This window comes from Bufo bufo, chromosome 5 (assembly GCF_905171765.1).
Source record: "Bufo bufo chromosome 5, aBufBuf1.1, whole genome shotgun sequence".
Classification (NCBI taxonomy): Eukaryota; Metazoa; Chordata; class Amphibia; order Anura; family Bufonidae; genus Bufo; species Bufo bufo.
In genome coordinates, this window is record NC_053393.1 from 74,662,877 (window position 1) to 74,681,216 (window position 18,340).

An 18,340-nucleotide genomic window follows, 5' to 3' on the forward strand; every position below is an offset into this window, starting at 1 on the left:
AAATCTGCTTCTCTTCCGTTCATTGGGGGACGCAGCTCCCACCCATTCTTTTGTTTTAAGGGCCTTTTCGCGCCTGTGTGGTTCTGGATTTGTACATAGTGTGATTTTCTTGTGTCTGGCTTCTCCTACTGCTTTTGCACTAACTGATTTAGGGTCCATTCACACGTCCGCAAAATGGGTACGTATCCGTTCCGCAATTTTGCGGAACAGGTGCGGACCCATTCATTTTCAATGGGGCCGGAATGTGCTGTCCGTATCCGCATTTTCGATCCGCACTTCCGTTCCGCAAAAAAATAGAACATGTCCTATTCTTGTCCGCAATCTGACAAGAAAAGGCATTTTCTATGAGATTGCCAGCGATGTGCGGTCCGCAAAACGCATACGGACGTGTGAATGAACCCTTAGCTTGGTCCCTGTAAGAAGGGATATAGCTGAAGAGGCAGGAGCTTACACTTTGTGTGCTTAGTGTCCGCCTCCTAGCGGCAACAGCTATACCCATGGTCAAAGCCTGTGTCCACCAATGAACAGAAGAGAGACAGATTTTACGGTAAGTACAAAAATCTAGTTTTTTTTTTCTCACTCCCATTACTAGAAATTACTATTCTTGTCTCTTGAACAGACACACAGATGCATTTTTTTTTTTTTTGAGGACCGGTAGAAATGAACAGGACCCGCAAAAAAGAAAATTTGAATCGGACATGGATACAAAATATGGTCTTATGCATGAGGCCTTAATGTGAGGCAATGGGTTTTACCTATTGGGCTTCCATGTGCTTCATATTAATAGTAAAAAAATAAAATAAATCATGTACCTTACATTAACCTCATGTTGCCCATCTTACTATTAATGTGTGAAGCACATGGAGGTACTAAAGTAACCCACAAAAATGTGTATTCTCTGACCTGCTAGAAAGGTGCATTATGTAATCTGTAGTGAATGTAATCTTCTCATCAGTGACTGTGTTTGTGAGTTATCCCCTTCCTTCTAATCCTCAGCTGTGTCATGTGACCAACACTCTGACTCTCCAACTGACACAGGACAGGAAGTCAGTTACTTCTCTATTCATTCCTATGAGACTGACATTGAGGCTCCCATAGGAGTACATAGAGAAACGGACTTCCTGTCCACACATACCACTGTGTTATTTGGAGAGTCAGAGTGTTGGTCACATGTCACAGCTGAGGATCAGAAGGGAGGGGATAACTCACAAATACAGTCACTGGTAAGAAAATTACATTCACCACAGATTACATCATGTACATTTTTAGCAGGTCAGAGAATACATTTTTTTGCGGGAGTTCTTCTTTAATAGTAAGTGACCCCCATTATTTCTCACATAATGGTAGCATTGAGGTTAATGAGTCGCATATTACTGGAGTCCTTGCATACTGTGGCACACAGAGTATATGGAGGAAAAGAAGCGCTTATCACTGCAGGGCGGTACAGGAAGGTCTTGGTCTCCCAGCAGAGGGTCTGCTTGCTGCCCATGTTAAGCCAGACCCACTTTCCTTCTGTTCTCCCGCTGACTAGGGCTGCGGGGGCTTCAGGGGGAGCAGAGCAAAAGAGGCGGGACTTTGGGTGGGTCTGCTGCAGGGACTGGGGACGTACAGGGTCACCCGGGCTACCACAGGCTCTGCTGGTTCCTTCTGTGGTTCTGACTCCCTCTCAGTTTTTCCATTGGTGGCGGTGGGCCAGTGGGAAGGGAGCGACGTCCTCCTTCCTTCTCCACTGTGCGGCCGCTGCACTTCGCGATACCACAGCTTAGTATCGAAAAATGGGTAATCTGGGTATTGAACCTAACCGGGTATAAAAGTAATAAAAAAGTATGGAGACTTCGATACCCAGTAGGACCCTAGCAACTGTAAGCTCAAGTACCAGGTCAAAATGGCAACATGATCCATGTTTGCTCCGGGATGACAGACATTACACCGCTGACTGAGACCTGAACGCTCCCTCTCCGTATAACACCTAGGAAAATAAATACCATTGATCTTCTCATCTGACACCCCATAAGCTTTACTCACAGATACCTTCTCACTAAGAACATACACTGCTCAAACCATGGACTGAGCCCTCAACACAGGTAATAGCCAGATGACAGGCCTAGGCCCCTTTCACACGAGCGAGTGCAATGCGTGATGCGAACGCATTGCGCCCGCACGGAATCCGGACCCATTCATTTCAATGGGGCTGTGTACATGAGCGTTGGTTTTCAAGCATCACTTGTGCGTTGCGTGGAAAATCGCAGCATGTTATATATTCTGCCATTTTCACGCAACGCTGGCCCCATAGAAGTGAATGGAGCTGCGTGGAAATCGCATCTGCAAGGAAGCGCGGATGCGATGCATTTTTCACGGATGGTTGCTAAGAGATGTTTGTATACATTCAGTTTTTTATTAAATCCTATTGCACCCGCGTGATAAAAACTGAACGCGATCGCAGACAAAACTGAATGACTTTGCGAAATTGTGCATTTTTCACTGAACTCATTCGCAACGCATCCAGACCTAATCCGGACACGCTCGCCTGCAAGGGGCCTTAGGCTGTGGCCAAACCTGGCGAAACTGCTGCCGACTTTCTGCCGTGGCATCGCATTCAGAAATATCTGCAGTCTTTATAGTAGCAGCAAAGTGCTGATTTCTGCCACCGATTTCACTTTTTGCACTGCAGAGATTGAAATCTGTGCCAAACCCTCACGTTAAATTCCACAACAAAATCTGCTCCATTTGATGCAGATTTTGCTGCTGTGGAAAAACCTCAGCTTACACGCTGCGTGTGGCCGTTATTTGACTACGTGATGGCAAAATAAACATTAAAGGGTTTGTCTCATCTAAGACAATGGGGGCATATCACTAGGACCTGCACCTAGATCGAGAACACAGCCCCGAAAGTGGTGGAGGGCGCATCTGACATGCGCAGCCGCCCTCCATTCATTTTCTATGGGGCAGCCGAAAATTGCCGACCGCTGACTCGGCTATTTTCGTCCGGCCCGTAGAAGTGAATGGAAGCGGCGGCCGGTCATGTGCAGTGCACTCCCATTCACTTCTGGGGGGAGAGAGAGCTTGGTGGTGGCCGTACCAAAGTCTTCCAGCCACCACTTTGCGGGGCTCCGTTCTCGATATAGGTGTGGGACCCGCACCTATGAGACAATTGGGGCATATATCCTATTGATATGCCCTGATTTTCTGAGATGAGAAAACCCGTTTTAAAGCGGTTTTCCGGTAGGCCCAGTAAGATGGCACACATGGGGTCCATTGATAATCCACGAGCTGCCATAGCAAACCTATGGCATCTTGTTGCGCGGCAGGCGATGGGGTAATATAAGACCCCACCTAGATGCCGGACATGTCAACGGTTCTGACATTACAATAGAAGTACCTGGCACTGTAGGGCAGTAGATGTCATGGCTACTCTGTTGGGGTGCCGTGCCCCCTGTTCTGGCTTTGTGCCCTGCATGATAATATATATATAGCATCGGTTCAGGGAGGAGGAAGCGCCCCCTGAGAAAAGCTAGCATCTCCTCCTTTCCGTACCGAAGCATACAGGGCGCGAAACCAGAACGGTGCCACATACTTATATTGTAATGTTAGGACCTGTGAAAGGTCCTCTTTAAGCCTCGTGCACACGACCGTATGTATTTTGCAGTCCACGGATCATCCGTGTGCTTTCTGCATCCATTTCTATGTCTGTTCCGCAAAAAGATAATGTCTGCAAATTGCAGACCACAGACTCATTCACGTCAATGGGTCTGCAAAAAAATTAGTCCTCGTCCATACTTTGTGGACCACAAAACGGACACGTGTGCACGAGCATATTTACTATTGAAAATGCGCTGTTCTCATTTTGTGCCCAAAAACTGGCTTGCATGCTTTGCATCACATTTACTAGCGGTTTTACACTCTTGTCAAAGCATTTTACGACTTGCCTGGCAAGGGGGCGTGGCCTAAATGGGCCTCTGTGTGGCGGAAAATTTGGTGCATTTTTTTTGCGTGAAACCGCAGCAACTTATAGGCAGCGTAAACTAAGACTAGACAGGTTTTTTGGGCACAAGGACCAAATTTTGATGCATGGACAAAATTTTGGGCGCACAAACAGAATTCTAGAGTAAATCTGGCTCCGGATTTACGATCCTACAAGGGTCCATGCTACAGAATAGTACATTTGTCTAACATTGAAGAGGTTTTCTGAGATGTTGTTACTGATGACCTACCTCTGGATCAGTGGGGGTCATTGCAATGACAGGTGTGATAGTACATGACCAGTGACTGCTCAGGCACAGGAGCGCTCCCCCCTGCCATGTAATGGGAGTCTGTCACCAGGAAAATTCACTGATAATCCAGGCACATTGAGGCGGATTTACTAGTAGTGTCCTACTTTGTACTGTCTAAGAATAGAAATCGCGGTCTTAGTGCTCATGCACACAAACATATTTTTTGTTTGCATCCGATCCGCATTTTTTTGCGGATCGTAGGCGGACCCATTCACTTTAATTCCGTGTGTCCGTTCCATGGCACCCACAAAAAATAGAACATGTCTGCATTACGGACAAGGAAAGGATTGTCCTATGATTGCTTGGATGTTCCGTTCCGCAAAATGCGGAACGCAAACGGGCGGTATCTGTGTTTTGCGGATCACAAAAAACTGCTACAGTCGTCGTGTGCATGAGCCCAGAAATTTTTACTCATGACCTATACTCTGCATAGGTCATCAGTATCTGATTGGTGAGAATGCATCGGGGCTCGGCCTTCTCCCCTCTCGCCAAGCACAGCGCCGTACAATTGTATAGTGGCAGTGCTTGGTATTGCAGCTCAGCCCTATTCACTTCTATGGGACGGAGATGCGCCTAGGTCATGTGCCTGATGAACGTGACGTCACATGGCCCAGGCAAAGCTGAAAGAAGGCTGCAGTGCTGCTGCAAGAGCCTACTCAAAGAGCTAATCAGAGGGGGTCCCGGGTGTTGGACCTTCGCCAATCAGATACTGTGACCTATCCTAAGGATAGGTCATCAGTAAAAATTTCTAGGAAAACTCTTTTAAGAATAATTCGTATTCTTAGAGATTGTAAACTACAACACTATTAGTAAATCTGCCCAATTTGTGCCTGGTTTATCAGTGAAGTTTCCCTTCACACGGCTGGGGGGAGCGCTCCCATGCCTGAGCAGTCACTGTCATGTACGATCACACCATGTCATTGCTAACACCTTTTAAGGGTGCGCCATAGGGCAGGTAGAGGTTAAAGGGGTATTCCCATCTCAGACAATGGGGGCCTATCGCTAGGATATGCCGCCATTGTCTGATAGGTGCGGGTCCCACCACTGGGACCCGCACCTACAACGAGAACGGAGCGGGGAGAGCTGTGGCTGGAGGACCCCGTCCACCACTAAGCGCTGCTCCCGTAGAGGTGAATGGGAGCGCACCGCGCATGCGAGGCCCCTGTTCCCATTCATTTCTATGAGGCAGACGGAAATAGCCGAGCCAGCGCTCGGCTATTTTCGGCGGCCCCAAAGAAATAAATGGAGGGCGGCTATACATGCGCGGTGCGCCCTCCGTTTGTTTCCTTGCTCCGTTCTCATTGTAGGTGCTGGGACCCGCACCTATCAGACAACGGGGGCATATCCTAGCGCTATGCCCCCATTGTCTAAGATGGGAAACCCCCTTTAAATCCGCCTGCAGAGCTGTCCAGGATGCGTCTTCTCATGAGTCTGTCTTTTTGTTTTTGCAGGACCCTTCACGAGGCCGCACCCTGCAATATGGAGGATGGTGTTCGGTAAGTAACACTTTTCAGGTCTGTCTACCCCTGAGCACATTTTGTCTTGATGAAGCCCAAAGACTGGAATATCTGATATTATCAGACCCATAAAAAGCCCTTTTTCGAATTATAATTTGCCATATTTTATATTCCCTGCCAATGTCCTGAAATGACCTCGCAGTCCATGACTTTCCATAAATATTTCGGCTAGCTGTTCTAGACAGATCCTGACATCTCCCAGGTTGGGAACTCACTTTTTGAGGCCTGCCATGATGCTATTTGTCTCCGGCCCTGTGGTTCCTTGGTGAGTAGTTATGTATGAGGTGGAGGCTGAGTCACCCTGTTTGCGAGGGGCTCTGCACGGCCTGAGTTTTATAGGGTGTTAAAGGGGTTATCCCATGATTAATGTAAAAATGAAAATCAGACCTCACATAGTACATCATCTCTTTCTAACAAAGCTAGAACCAGCCCTGCACCTCCACATTCATTGGTCCAATTGCTCTGCTACATTTATATCAAGCTGGCAGCTCAAGGAGAGTGCCCTTCCAGCTGGAGCTCCGGGGGGTGTCCTTTATGCTGCATGTCTCTTCCTGTCACAGCTCAGGAGGCAGTTGAAGGATATACATAAACTATATACGTCATGCTATTACGTCATGGTGGGCGGGCGCCGCAGCGATGCGCGCCCGATCACTGCAGGGGCCCAGCAGTCCCTGGTAGCTGGGCCCCTGCTGTACCCGCCATCATCGCTGTACAAGCCGATGCCGGCGGATTAACCCCTTCGATGCCGCGATCAGCGCTGACCGCGGCATAGAGGGGGATTGGTGGCGGGTGAGGGAGCCCATCGAGTCCCCGCGCTGCTGTGGTGGGGACCCGACGGCAGCCCGATGCAGTGCAGAGGCTGCTCAATGCCTTGTACGGCATCTGGACCTGCCTTTAACGGGAGCCGAGGAGATCCAGCCCCAGCGCCGTCTCCTAGGCAACCTGTTGGTGTATTACTCAGTGTAATACACTAACAGGCAATGCATTACAATACAGATGTATTGTAATGCATTGCGGAGGGGATCAGACCCCCAAAAGTAAAGTCCCAGAGTGGGACAGAAATAAAGTTTAAAAAAAAAAAAAGGTCCAAAAAAGAGTTTTTAATAAAAAAAAAAAAATAACGTTTCAAGTAAAAAAAGAAGAAAACGCCCCTTTCCACTGATTTTTTATAAAATAATAGAAGAAGAAAAAAGAAAACACACACGTATTAGGTATTGCTGCATCCGTAATGACCGGCTCTATAAATATATCACATTATCCACCCTGTCTGTAAAACACTGTGAAAGAAATATAATAAAAACTGGTTAAAAAAAAAGCTATTTTTGTCACCTTACATCACAAAAAGTGCAACACCAAGAGATCAAAAAGGCATATGCCCCCCAAAAAACAGTCACCTCATCCCACAAAAAAAGAGCCCCTATATAAGATAATCGCCTAAAAAATAAAAATAAACTATAGCTCACAACATGGAGATACTAAAACATAATTTTTTTGTTTCAAAAATGCAATTACTGTGTTAAAGTGAAATAAATAAAAAGTATACATATTGGTTATCGCCACGTCCGTAACAATCAGCTCTATAAAAATATCATATGACCCTCAGGTGAACACAGTAAAAAAAAAAAAAAATAGAAACCGTACCAAAAAAATTGCAACACCAAGCGATCAAAAAGGCGTATGCCCCCCAAAATAGTACCAATCAAACCAATCCTGCAATAACAGAGCCCCTACCTAAGACAGTCAAAAAATAAAAAAAACTATGTCTCTCAGACTATGGAGACACTAAAACATATATATTTTTTTTTGTTTCAAAAATGCTATTATTGTGTAAAACTTAAATAAGAAAAAGTATACATATTGGGTATTGCCACGTCCGTAACGTCCTGCTCTATAAAAATATCACGTGACCTAACCCCTCAGGTGAACGCTGTTAAAATAAATAAATGAAAACTGTGCCAAAACAACCAATTTTTTTGGTCACCTTGTCTCAAAGTGTAATACCCCAAAATGGTACCAATAAAAACGACAACTTCCTGCAAAAAATGCGCCCTGCACTAGACGATTGGCAGAAAAAATAAATAAATATGGCGTTCAGAAAATGGAGACACACAAACATATTATTATTTTTTTTTTTAAATGCTTTATTATGTAAAACTTAAACAAAGAAAGTAGACATATTTGATATCACCGCGTCCATAACAACCTGCTCTATAAAAATAGCGCATGATCTAACCTGTCAGAAGAACATTGTAAAAAATAAACAGTGCCAAAACAGCAATTTTTTTGGTTACCTTGCATCACAAAAAACGTAATATAGAGCAATTAAAAATCATATGTACCCCAAAATAGTACCAATAAAACTGTCACCTTATCCCCTAGTTTCCAAAATGAGGTAACTTCTAAAAACCAGTCCAGCAAAATCTGCCTTCCAAAAACCATACGGCGCTCCTTTCTTTCTACGCCCTGCCGTGTGCCCTTACATCAGTTCACAATCACATATGTGGTGTTTCTGCAAACTACAGAATCAGGGCAATAAATTGAGTTTTGTGTGGCTGTTAACCCTTGCTTTGTTAATGGGAAAAAATGGATTAAAATGGAAAATCTGCCAAAAAAGTGAAATTTAGAAATGTAATCTCCATTTTCCTTTAATTCTTGTGGAACACCTAAAGTGTTAACAAAGTTTGTAAAATCAGTTTTGAGTAACTTGAGGGGTGTAGTTTCTACAATGGGTCATTTATGGGGGGGTTTCTATTATGTAAGCCTCACAAAGTGACTTCAGACCTGAACTGGTCCTTTAAAAAGTGGGTTTTGGAAATTTTCTTAAAAATTTTAAGAATTGCTTCTAAAATTCTAAGCCTTAAACAATCTCAGAATGGCTTGGATAAAGAAAAGCATTCCAAAGTTATTACCACATAAAGTGACACGTGAGATTTGCGAAAAATGGCCTGGGCAGGAAGGTGAAAACTGGCTTGGCGTAGAAGGGGTTAAACTGTATGACTTGGGTCAAACGTTTTGGATATCCTTCCACAAGCTTCTCCCAATAGTTGGTCGGAATTTGGGCCCATTCCTCCTGACAAAACTGGTGTAACTGAGCCATGTTTGTTGGTCTCCTTGCTCGCACCTGCCTTTTCAGCTTTGCCCATAAATTTTCAATAGGATTGAGATCAGGGCCTTGTGATGGCCACTCCATAACTTTGTTATTCTTAAGCCACTTTGTAACCAGTTTGGCAGGAGGCTTCGTGTCATTGTCCATTTGGAAGACCCATTTCCGCCCAAGCTTTAAAGGGAACCTGTCACCTAAACTCCTCCCAAACCACCAGCATTACCTTAAAGTTGCCAGCAGTATGTTCCTAAAGATCCTTTTCTTCCTCCGGCCAGATGCACCAAAATCTTGAAAAATGAACTTTCTCGTGCATGGCATTGGGGGACACAGCACCATGGGTATATGTCCAACTACCACTAGGAGGCGACACTAGACATAAAAAAGTGTTGGCTCCTCCGTTGGGCTATACCCTCTCCACAGACACTAGGCAGCTCAGTCTTGTTCTAGTGTCCATAGGAGGCAGACCTGACCTGCTTTTTTGTGCAGGTCATCCTGCTACTTTTTTATTTTTATTTTTTCTTCATTTATTTTTTCTTCTCTTCTCTGCAGGTTTCGGCCTGCGGCAGGGGTGGCTACATCGTGTTCCACTTTAGTTGCCCCTCTGCGGGCGCGTACTCAGGTACCTGGCAGCCACCCAGTCCCCAAATCTGCTTCCGCAGTGGAATTCCGGCAGTCCCACGGTTCCTGTGTTGAGTCCGCCAAGGGGGTGGTTACTGCTGCGCCTGAAGACGTCTGAGGGTGAGTATGTTAGTTTAGGGTCTCCTACCCTCCCTCCCGGGCCTGGGCGCGTTCCCTCCTCTCCCCCCTTCCCGCATATTTTATACAGCTCCATTGCTGTGTGGGACAATGCCTTGCCTCTGATAAGTGCCTTTGCCTCTGATACAGCAGGTTGTAGGTTCAGGCCCCAACAGACACTTTTAACTCTTAGCTGTATCCTGGCCCCATAAGCCCCCTGGCCTTCCGTTTTTCTCTCTCTGGGGGTCGCTTCTTCTGTTCTCTCCCCCACCTGGCCCCCGTTCGTCGCAGCTTCTCTGGGGCGCGATCGCGGCCGTTCTTCCGGCCGCGCTCCACTAATTTAGTCCCCGGCTTTTCGGGCCTACTAGGCCACAACTCCCCGCCCACTTTCTCCCTTCCCGGGCTTACTCTGTCACCTCCCCTCCTTGGGGGGGAGCCTGGGAGGGGCCTCTCCTGCCTGCCAGTCCAGCCCCAGGTTCCTTCTCTCTCTCAGAGGGGCGGTTCTTCCTCCAGCTGTCGGCTCCTGCTCTCTCCGGTCGCCATCTTGTGGTGCGCTGCACAGTTACTGGGGTCTGGTAGGCAGCCTCTGGCTGAATTTCTCTGCAGGCTCTTTTCCCTCCCTCCCCTCTCTATTGCTGCATTCTCCTGCAGCCCTTCCACCTGCTCTATAGCTGCTGCAGCACCTCTTGGGGGACGTGACATCCGGGGACAGATAGGACAGCCCTGCTGCTCTATGGTGGCCTCCTCTCCCAGCCTCCCTACGTATTTCACGCGCGTCCGTTGTCTACGGAGGTTTCTATGTGGTCGCATTGTCACCCTCCCACCCTTTTCTGTGTAGGTCCCCCCTGAATGGGCTCCCTCCATGTCAAGCCATGGGAACCTTGCCTGACTCGCCCAATCCCTGGCGGGGTCGCTGGAGTGCTACCTACAAATTGCCTTCTCCCCCTTCCCCCCAGGGTCCTCCCTACTGATGGGTCACGCTCAGGTACAGAGTCACGCAAGGAGTAGCCCACGGACCCTCCTCGGGTGGTCTCAACTAGCTTCCACCCCTCCACACCTCCTATTCTTTGAATGGCTACTTGTCCATGGCCAATTCCTTCCCATATGATGGTTCCTTTCTTTTTTTTTCTTGGATATTCTGGGTTGATTGTTCCCCTTGCGGGTTCCAATAGCCTTGTGGACCTCTTGGGATTTGTGTCTATCTTCCCATCCTCCCATGTCAAGTACCTGGCGTTGAGTGGTTTAGGGCTACGGTCTGCATTTCCACCTTTATGGTCTCCTTCGGGAGGGACTTCCTCCTGTTTGTAGAACCTTCCTCCTTAGTCTGTTGGGAGCGCTTTCCTTCTCCTCCCATGTCTCTCAGTCCAGTGTGTCCCTGCTGAGTTTCCTGGGCCTGCATCTCCCTAATACTTCATTTGGCCAGGGTTTCTCCGGTCTTGCGCTTCTCAGCGAGATTTTGTGTTCAGAGGCTTGTTCCTCGTCTCCTGTTTTGGGATGCAGGGCTTATCTTATCTTATCTTTTCTTCTTTTTCCTGACTTTTACTTGCAACCCCCTCCCTTTCCAAGGGTTGGTGGTTTCCCTTAGCACCTTTGGGGGTTTTCACCTTTCAATAGGACGCTTCTGTTCATCACCTGCTTCACCGTGGGGGGAGTCCTGCTCCCTTCATATGTGAGCCTTGCTATGGCTTCCCTCACTCCGGTGTGCCCCTGCTGAGATTTCCTGGGCCTGCATCTGGTCCTCTTTTTTTTTTTTTCCCTGATTCTTCATTTGGCCGGAGTTTCTCCGGTCTTACGCTTCTCAGCGATATTTTGTTTTCAGAGGCTCGTTCCTTGTCCCCTAGCTTGGGGATGCAGGTCTTATCTTTTCTTTTTTTTTCTAGTTTTTACTTACAACCCCCTTCCTTTCAAAGGGTTGGCGGTTTCCCTTAGCGCCTTTGGGATTTTTTCCTTTCAATAGGGCGCTTGTCTTCTTCACCTGGTTTGCGGTGAGGGGAGAACTGCTCCCTTCACATGTGAGCCTTGCTATGGCTTCCCTCACTCGCTTGGCCTTCAGTGATTCCATGCCCCTGGCCCGTCAGGGGTTGGCCTCAGGGTGTTTGTGCTTCACCTGAGACTATTAGGATGTTATGTGGCTCCAATACGCGATGTTGTCCTATTTTCTCTCCAGCCTTCGGCTGAGCTTGGTTTTCCCCCTTGCCTTCTCCGTGCATTTGGGTCGTTCTCCCAGGCATTTGTGCTGGGGTGCTGGCAGTCGTCACTGGCTTCCTTGGGGTTTTTTCCCTGTTATGTGGCCTTCTGCCTATTCCGTGCTTTTTCCTGTTGGGTCACATGGTTCTTCCGCACCTACAGGTGGCATGGCTGTTCTTTTCCCACCCTCGGGGACTGCTTTGGGACGTCCCATGGTGCTGTGTCCCCCAATGCCATGCACGAGAAAATTGGATTTTTTGTACTCACCGTAAAATCCTTTTCTCGTAGTAGGCATTGGGGGACACAGATCCCAGCCTATGTTTCTTACTTCCGCTTTTTCGGGCTGGTCTCTTGATCTTTCCCAGTACGGGAGTTGTTGGTTCCTTGCCTTTCTTCTCTCCTACTGCTTTTGGTACAAACTGAGCTGCCTAGTGGCTGTGGAGAGGGTATAGCCCAACGGGGAGGAGCCAACACTTTTTTATGTCTAGTGTCGCCTCCTAGTGGTAGTTGGACATATACCCGTGGTGCTGTGTCCCCCAATGCCTACTGCGAGAAAAGGATTTTAAGGGGAGTACAAAAAATCTAATTTTAATCCCCTGCACGCGCTATGTAACAGCAGAGTTTGAAGTCAAGGGGGCAGCAGCCTCCTCGCTTTAAGTCAGGATCACCACGCCCCCTTTCCCTGCCCCTTCACCTCTCATTGACAGCAACGCACGTGAACGTCCGACGCCCACTCACACACCGGGAGCCTGAGAATTGAGCCTCTGAAAACGACCTAACAGCGGTGTGCAGGCACGTAAATATTGACGTCGGGGCTCATGTGTGAGACTTCGGCCGGCTTTGCTGAACAGCCGAAAACTATCTGCAGTCAATAAAAAACCGAAGGGGCAGGGAAAGGGGGCGTGGTTATCCTGACTTGAAGCGAGGAGGCCGCTGCCCCCTTCATTTCAAACTCTGCTGTTACATAGCGCCTGCAGGGGAATAAAGTTTGTTTTTCAAGATTTCGGTGCATCTGGCCGGAGGAAGAAAAGGATCTTTAGAAACATACTGCCGGTTACTTTAAGGTAATGCTGGTGGTTTGGGAGGAGTTTTTTAGGTGACAGGTTTCCTTTTAACTTCCTGCCTGATGTCTTGAGATGTTGCTTCAGTATTTCCACATAATCTTCTTTCCTCATGATGCCATCTATTTTGTGAAGTGCACCCGTCCCTCCTGCAGCAAAACAACCCCACAACATGATGCTGCCACCCCGTGTTTCACAGTTGGGATGGTGTTCTTAGGCTTCCAAGCTTCTCCCTTTTTCCTCCAAATGCAAAGATAGTCATTATGGCCAAAAAGTTCAATTTTAGTTTCGTCAGACCACAGGACATGTCTCCAAAAATGTAGGTCTTTGTTCCTGTGTGCATTTGCAAGCATTAAGGCCTTGTTCACATCAGCGTTCAGCCTTTCCGTTCTCCTGCTCCGTTATAGGAGCAGGAGAACGGAAAGGACTGATTCGGCTCATAACTGAGCCTACAGACCCCATAGACCCCCATAGACTATAATGGGGTCCGTTAGGTTTCCGCTCAGAAGATGATTTTGGAGCGGAGACAAAAGTACTGCATGCACAACTTTTGTCTCCGCTCCAAAATCATCTTCTGAGCGGAAACCTAACGGACCCCATTATAGTCTATGGGGTCCGTAGGCTCCGTTATGTGCCGAATCCGTCCTTTCCGTTCTCCTGCTCCTACAACGGAGCAGGAGAACGGAAAGGCTGAACGCTGATGTGAACTAAGCCTAATCTGTCTTTTTTATGTTTCTTTTGGAGTAATGGCTTCTTCCTGGCACAGTGGTCTTTCAGCCCATGTTGATACAGTACTCGTTTCACTGTGGATACTGACACAATCTTACCAGCTTCCGCCATCATCTTCACAAGGTCTTTTGCTTTTGTTCTTGGGTTGATATGCACATGTCGGACCAAAGCACGTTCATCTCTGGGACACAGAACCCGTCTCCTTCCTGAGCGGTATGATGACTGGACATTCCCATCTTGTTTGTACAGATGAACGAGGCACCTTCAGGTATCTTGAAAGTGCACCTAAGGTTGAGCCAGACGTGTGCAAGTCCACAATTGTCTTCCTGATATCTTGACTGATTTCTTTAGACTTTCCCATGATGCTACACAAAGAAGCAGTGTGTTTCAGGTGTGCATTTAAATACATCCACAGGTGTGTCTCTAATTAAGGCTCCATTCACACGTCCGCAAAATGGGTCCGCATCCTTTCCGCAATTTTGCGGAATGGGTGCGGACCCATTCATTCTCTATGGAGACGGAATGGATGCGGACAGCACACAGTGTGCTGTCTGCAGCCGCAATTGCGGAGCGCGGCCCCGATTTTGGGACCGCAGCTCCGCAAAAAGATAGAGCATGTCCTATTTGCTGATCCGCAACACACCACGGACGTGTGAATGTAGCCTTACTCAGATGTTGCCAACAAACCTAACAGAAGCTTCCAAACACATGACATCATCAAATTGGCAGTCCAGCATTGTTTAAACGTGACTTAAGGACCAGCGCCGTTCATGTACAGCGGGCTGATCGGGCGGGAGCAGGTGCTGCGCCCGCCCGATCAGCGGCAGGGGTCCAACAGTCGCTGATGGCCGGACCCTTGCTGTATGCGCCGGCATCGATGAAAACACAGATGCCGGCGCATTAACCCTTGCACTGCCACGGTCAGCGCTGACTGCGGCACGTGCTGTATCCTGGCGGGTCCAGGGTGGCCATCAGGTCCCCTTGGGCATCGTGGCTGCCTTCCGTGAGATCCAGCCCCCTGAATCTCACAGGCAGGAAGCTGTAAGTGTATTACAGTGTGTAATACACTTACAGCCAATGCATTACAATACAGAAGTATTGTAATGCATTGTAAAGGGGATCAGACCCCCAAAAGTTAAAGTCCCAGAGTGGGACAAAAAAAAAAGTGTTAAACATTATTTATTTATTTTATTATGGAAAACAAAGTTTAGAGTAAAGAAAAAACACCCCTTTCCCAAAATAAAACACACAAAATTGTGAAAAAAAAAATCAGACATATTTGGTATCGCCGTGTCCGTAACGACCGGCTCTATGAAAATATCACATGAACGAACCCCTCAGATGAACACTGTAAAAAATAAAATAAAAAAAAATGCTTAAAAAAAACTAACATTTTTTTTGTCCCCTTACATCACTAAAAGTGCAACACCAAGCGATGAAAAAGGCGTATGCCCCCCCCCCCCCAAAATATTACCAATCTAACAGTCACCTCATCCCGCAGAAAATGAGCCCCTACCTGAGACAATCGCCCAAAAATTTAAAATAACTATGGCTCTCGCACTATGGAGACACTAAAACATGATTTTTTTTTATTTTTTTTTGCTTAAAAAATAAATATTATTGTGTAAAACTTAAATAAAAAAGTATACATATTAGGTATTGCCACGTCCGTAACGACCTGCAAATAAAATATCACATGACCTAACCCCTCAGGTGAACACCGTAAAAAAAAAAAAAATATGAAAACTGTCAAAAAAGCCATTTTTTGTCACCTTACTTAACAAAAAGTGTAATACCAAGCGATCAAAAAGTCATATGCACCCTAAAATAGTACCAATCAAACCATCTCATACCGAAAAAAAATGAGCCCCTGTGTATTTCCGGGCGCCCTGTGTATTTCCGATTACCGTGGCGGGCGGTGATCGGAACAAGGTGCCTGCTCAAATCATTGAGCAGGCACCTTGGTACAATGCCCAGGGGGGTCCTGTGACCCCCCCCGTGTTGGTGATCGCAGCAAACCGCAGGTCAATTCAGTGTCCCTCGCCGCCAGATCCACGTCCGCTTGTGGGACCGTGCCGAAAAATCAACGCAGCCTCCCTACCCACCCCCTCCAGCTACCTATCCCCAGGGGTGAGACCCGTGCCCTTACAAGTGGAAACCTGTTGCTGGTCAGATATAAGGACAAGAGGGATGTCCTTGTACTGTTCACAATTCACGGTAACGGGATAACCCCTGTCCCTGTGCGAGGTACCGCGGCAACGGTCCTCAAGCCTGATTGTATCGTCGACTACAATCGGTATATGGGAGGAGTTGATCTCTCTGATCAAGTCCTCAAGCCATATAATGCCATGTGCAAAACCCGGGCATGGTACAAAAAAGTTGCAGTCTACTTGGTACAGGTTGCCTTGTACAACTCTTTTGTGCTGTCCCGGAGCGCTGACAACACAGGGAAATTCCTGCAGTTCTATGAAGCAGTCCTCAAGGCCCTGATCTTTTCTGACCGGGAAAGAGCAGGTCGGAGTACCTCAGGAACTGGAGGCTCCCAGATCGTCCTTGGCCAACACTTTCCAGGTGTGGTCCCCCATACTGGAAAGAAGGGATGGACCCAAAAAAGGTGCAGAGTGTGTAACAGGAGGGGGATACGGAAGGACACCACCACTCAGTGTGACACGTTCCCCCGAGCATCCGGGCCTCTGTATTGACGGTTGCTTCAGGGAGTACCACACTTCCATGGAGTACTAAATTTATAATCCCCTTCCCCAATTTTAATTCCATTTAGCCACGGACAATCAAAAAAAAAAAAATGGTTCTCAGACTTGAGACACTAAAACAAAAAAAAACATTTTTCTAAAATATTATTTTGTAAAACTAAAATAAAATTAAAAAAAGTAGACGTATTAGGTATCGCCGCGTCTGTAAGAATCTGCTCTATAAAAATACCCCATGACCTAACCCCTCAGATGAACACAGTCAAAAAAATAAAATAAAAACGGTGCCAAAACAGCTATTTTTTGGCAAATTTTCCATTTTAAACCGTTTTTCCAGTAACAAAACAAGGGTTAACAGCCAAACAAAACTTAATATTTATTACCCTGATTCTGCAGTTTACAGAAACACCCCATATGTGGTCGTAAACTGCTGTATGACCAAACGGCAGGGCGCAGAAGGAAAGGAACGCCGTATGGTTTCTGGAAGGCAGATTTTGATGGCCTTTTCTTTTGGCACCATGTCCCATTTGAAGAACCCCTGATGCACCCCTAGAGTAGAAACTCCATAAAAGTGACCCCATCTAAGAAACTACACCCCTCAAGGTATTCAAAACTGATTTTTCCAAACTTTATTAACCCTTTAGGTGTTCCTCAACAGGTTATAGCAAATGGAGATGAAATTTCAGAATTTCAAATTTTGGTAACCTTGCCTCACAAAAATGTAATATAGAGCAACCAAAAATCATATGTACCCTAAAAATAGTCCCAACAAAACTGCCACCTTATCCCGTAGTTTCCAAAATGGGGTCACTTTTATGGGGTTTCTACTCTAGGGGTGCATCAGGGGGGCTTCAAATGGGACATAGTGTAAATAAACCAGTCCAGCAAAATCTGCCTTCCAAAAACCACACGGCGCACCTTTCTCTTTACGCCCTACCGTGTGCCCGTACAGTAGTTTACGGCCACTTATGGGGTGTTTCTGCAAACTACAGAGTCAGGGCAATAAATATTGAGTTTTGTGTGGCTGTTAACCCTTGCTTTGTTAATTGAAAAAATTGATTTAAAATGGAAAATTTGCCAGAAAATTGAAATTCTGAAATTTCATCTCCATTTGCCAATAACTCTTGTGGAACACCTGGAGGGTTAACGACATTTGTAAAATCAGTTTTGAATACCTTGAGGGGTGTAGTTTCTAGAATTGGGTAAATTTTGGGTGTTTTCTATTATGTAGGCCTCACAAAGTGACTTCAGACCTGAACTGGTCCTTTAAAAAGTGGGTTTTTAAAAATTTCTGAAAAATTTCAAGATTTGCTTCGAAACTTCTAAGCCTTCTAACGACCCCAAAAAATAAAATGTAATTCCCAAAATGATCCAAACATGAAGTAGACATATGGGGAATGTAAAGTAATAACTATTTTTGTAGGTATTTTTATGTATTATAGAAGTAGAGAAATTGAAACTTGGAAATTTGCTACTTTTTCCAAATTTTTGGTAAATTAGGTGTTTTTTTTTGTAAATTATTTTATTTATTTTTTTATTTATTTTTTTTTTTACTCCATTTTACCAGTGTCATGAAATACAATATGTGACGAGAAAACAATCTCAGAATGGCCTGGATAAGTCTAAGCGTTTTAAAGTTATCACCACGTAAATTGCCTGGTCCTTATAGGGGTTCTGCACTTTCCTCTGGATAGATCATCAGCATCTAACCGGCCGGTGTCCGAAACCCGGGACCCCCGCCGATCAGCTGTTTGAGAAGGCAGCGGCGCTCCAGCAGCGCTGCGGCCTTCTCACTGTTTACCGCTGGTCTACTGACGTCACGACTAGTATCAACTAGTGTGGGCGGGGCTAAGTCCCATTCAAGTGAACAGAGTTTAGCCCCACCCAGGCCAGTTGATACTAGTCGTGACGTCAGTGGGCCGGCGGTAAACAGTGAGAAGGCCGCGGCGCTGCTGGAGCGCCGCTGCCTTCTCAAACAGCTGATCGGCGGGGGTCCCGGGTGTCGGACCCCCGCCGGTCAGATGCTGAT

The 18,340-nt window shown here is 46.6% G+C and overlaps 1 protein-coding gene across 2 annotated transcripts in view; it reads left to right on the forward strand.

Moving 5' to 3' along the window:
• Positions 1-18,340, forward strand: part of PTDSS1 (phosphatidylserine synthase 1) — a 105,546-nt gene that overhangs the window by 51,034 nt on the left and 36,172 nt on the right. For both annotated transcript variants that reach the window (XM_040431665.1, XM_040431664.1), the window contains one exon: positions 5,723-5,767. In XM_040431665.1, coding sequence (XP_040287599.1) covers positions 5,723-5,767 — 45 coding nt within the window. The remainder of the gene's footprint in view (positions 1-5,722; positions 5,768-18,340) is intronic.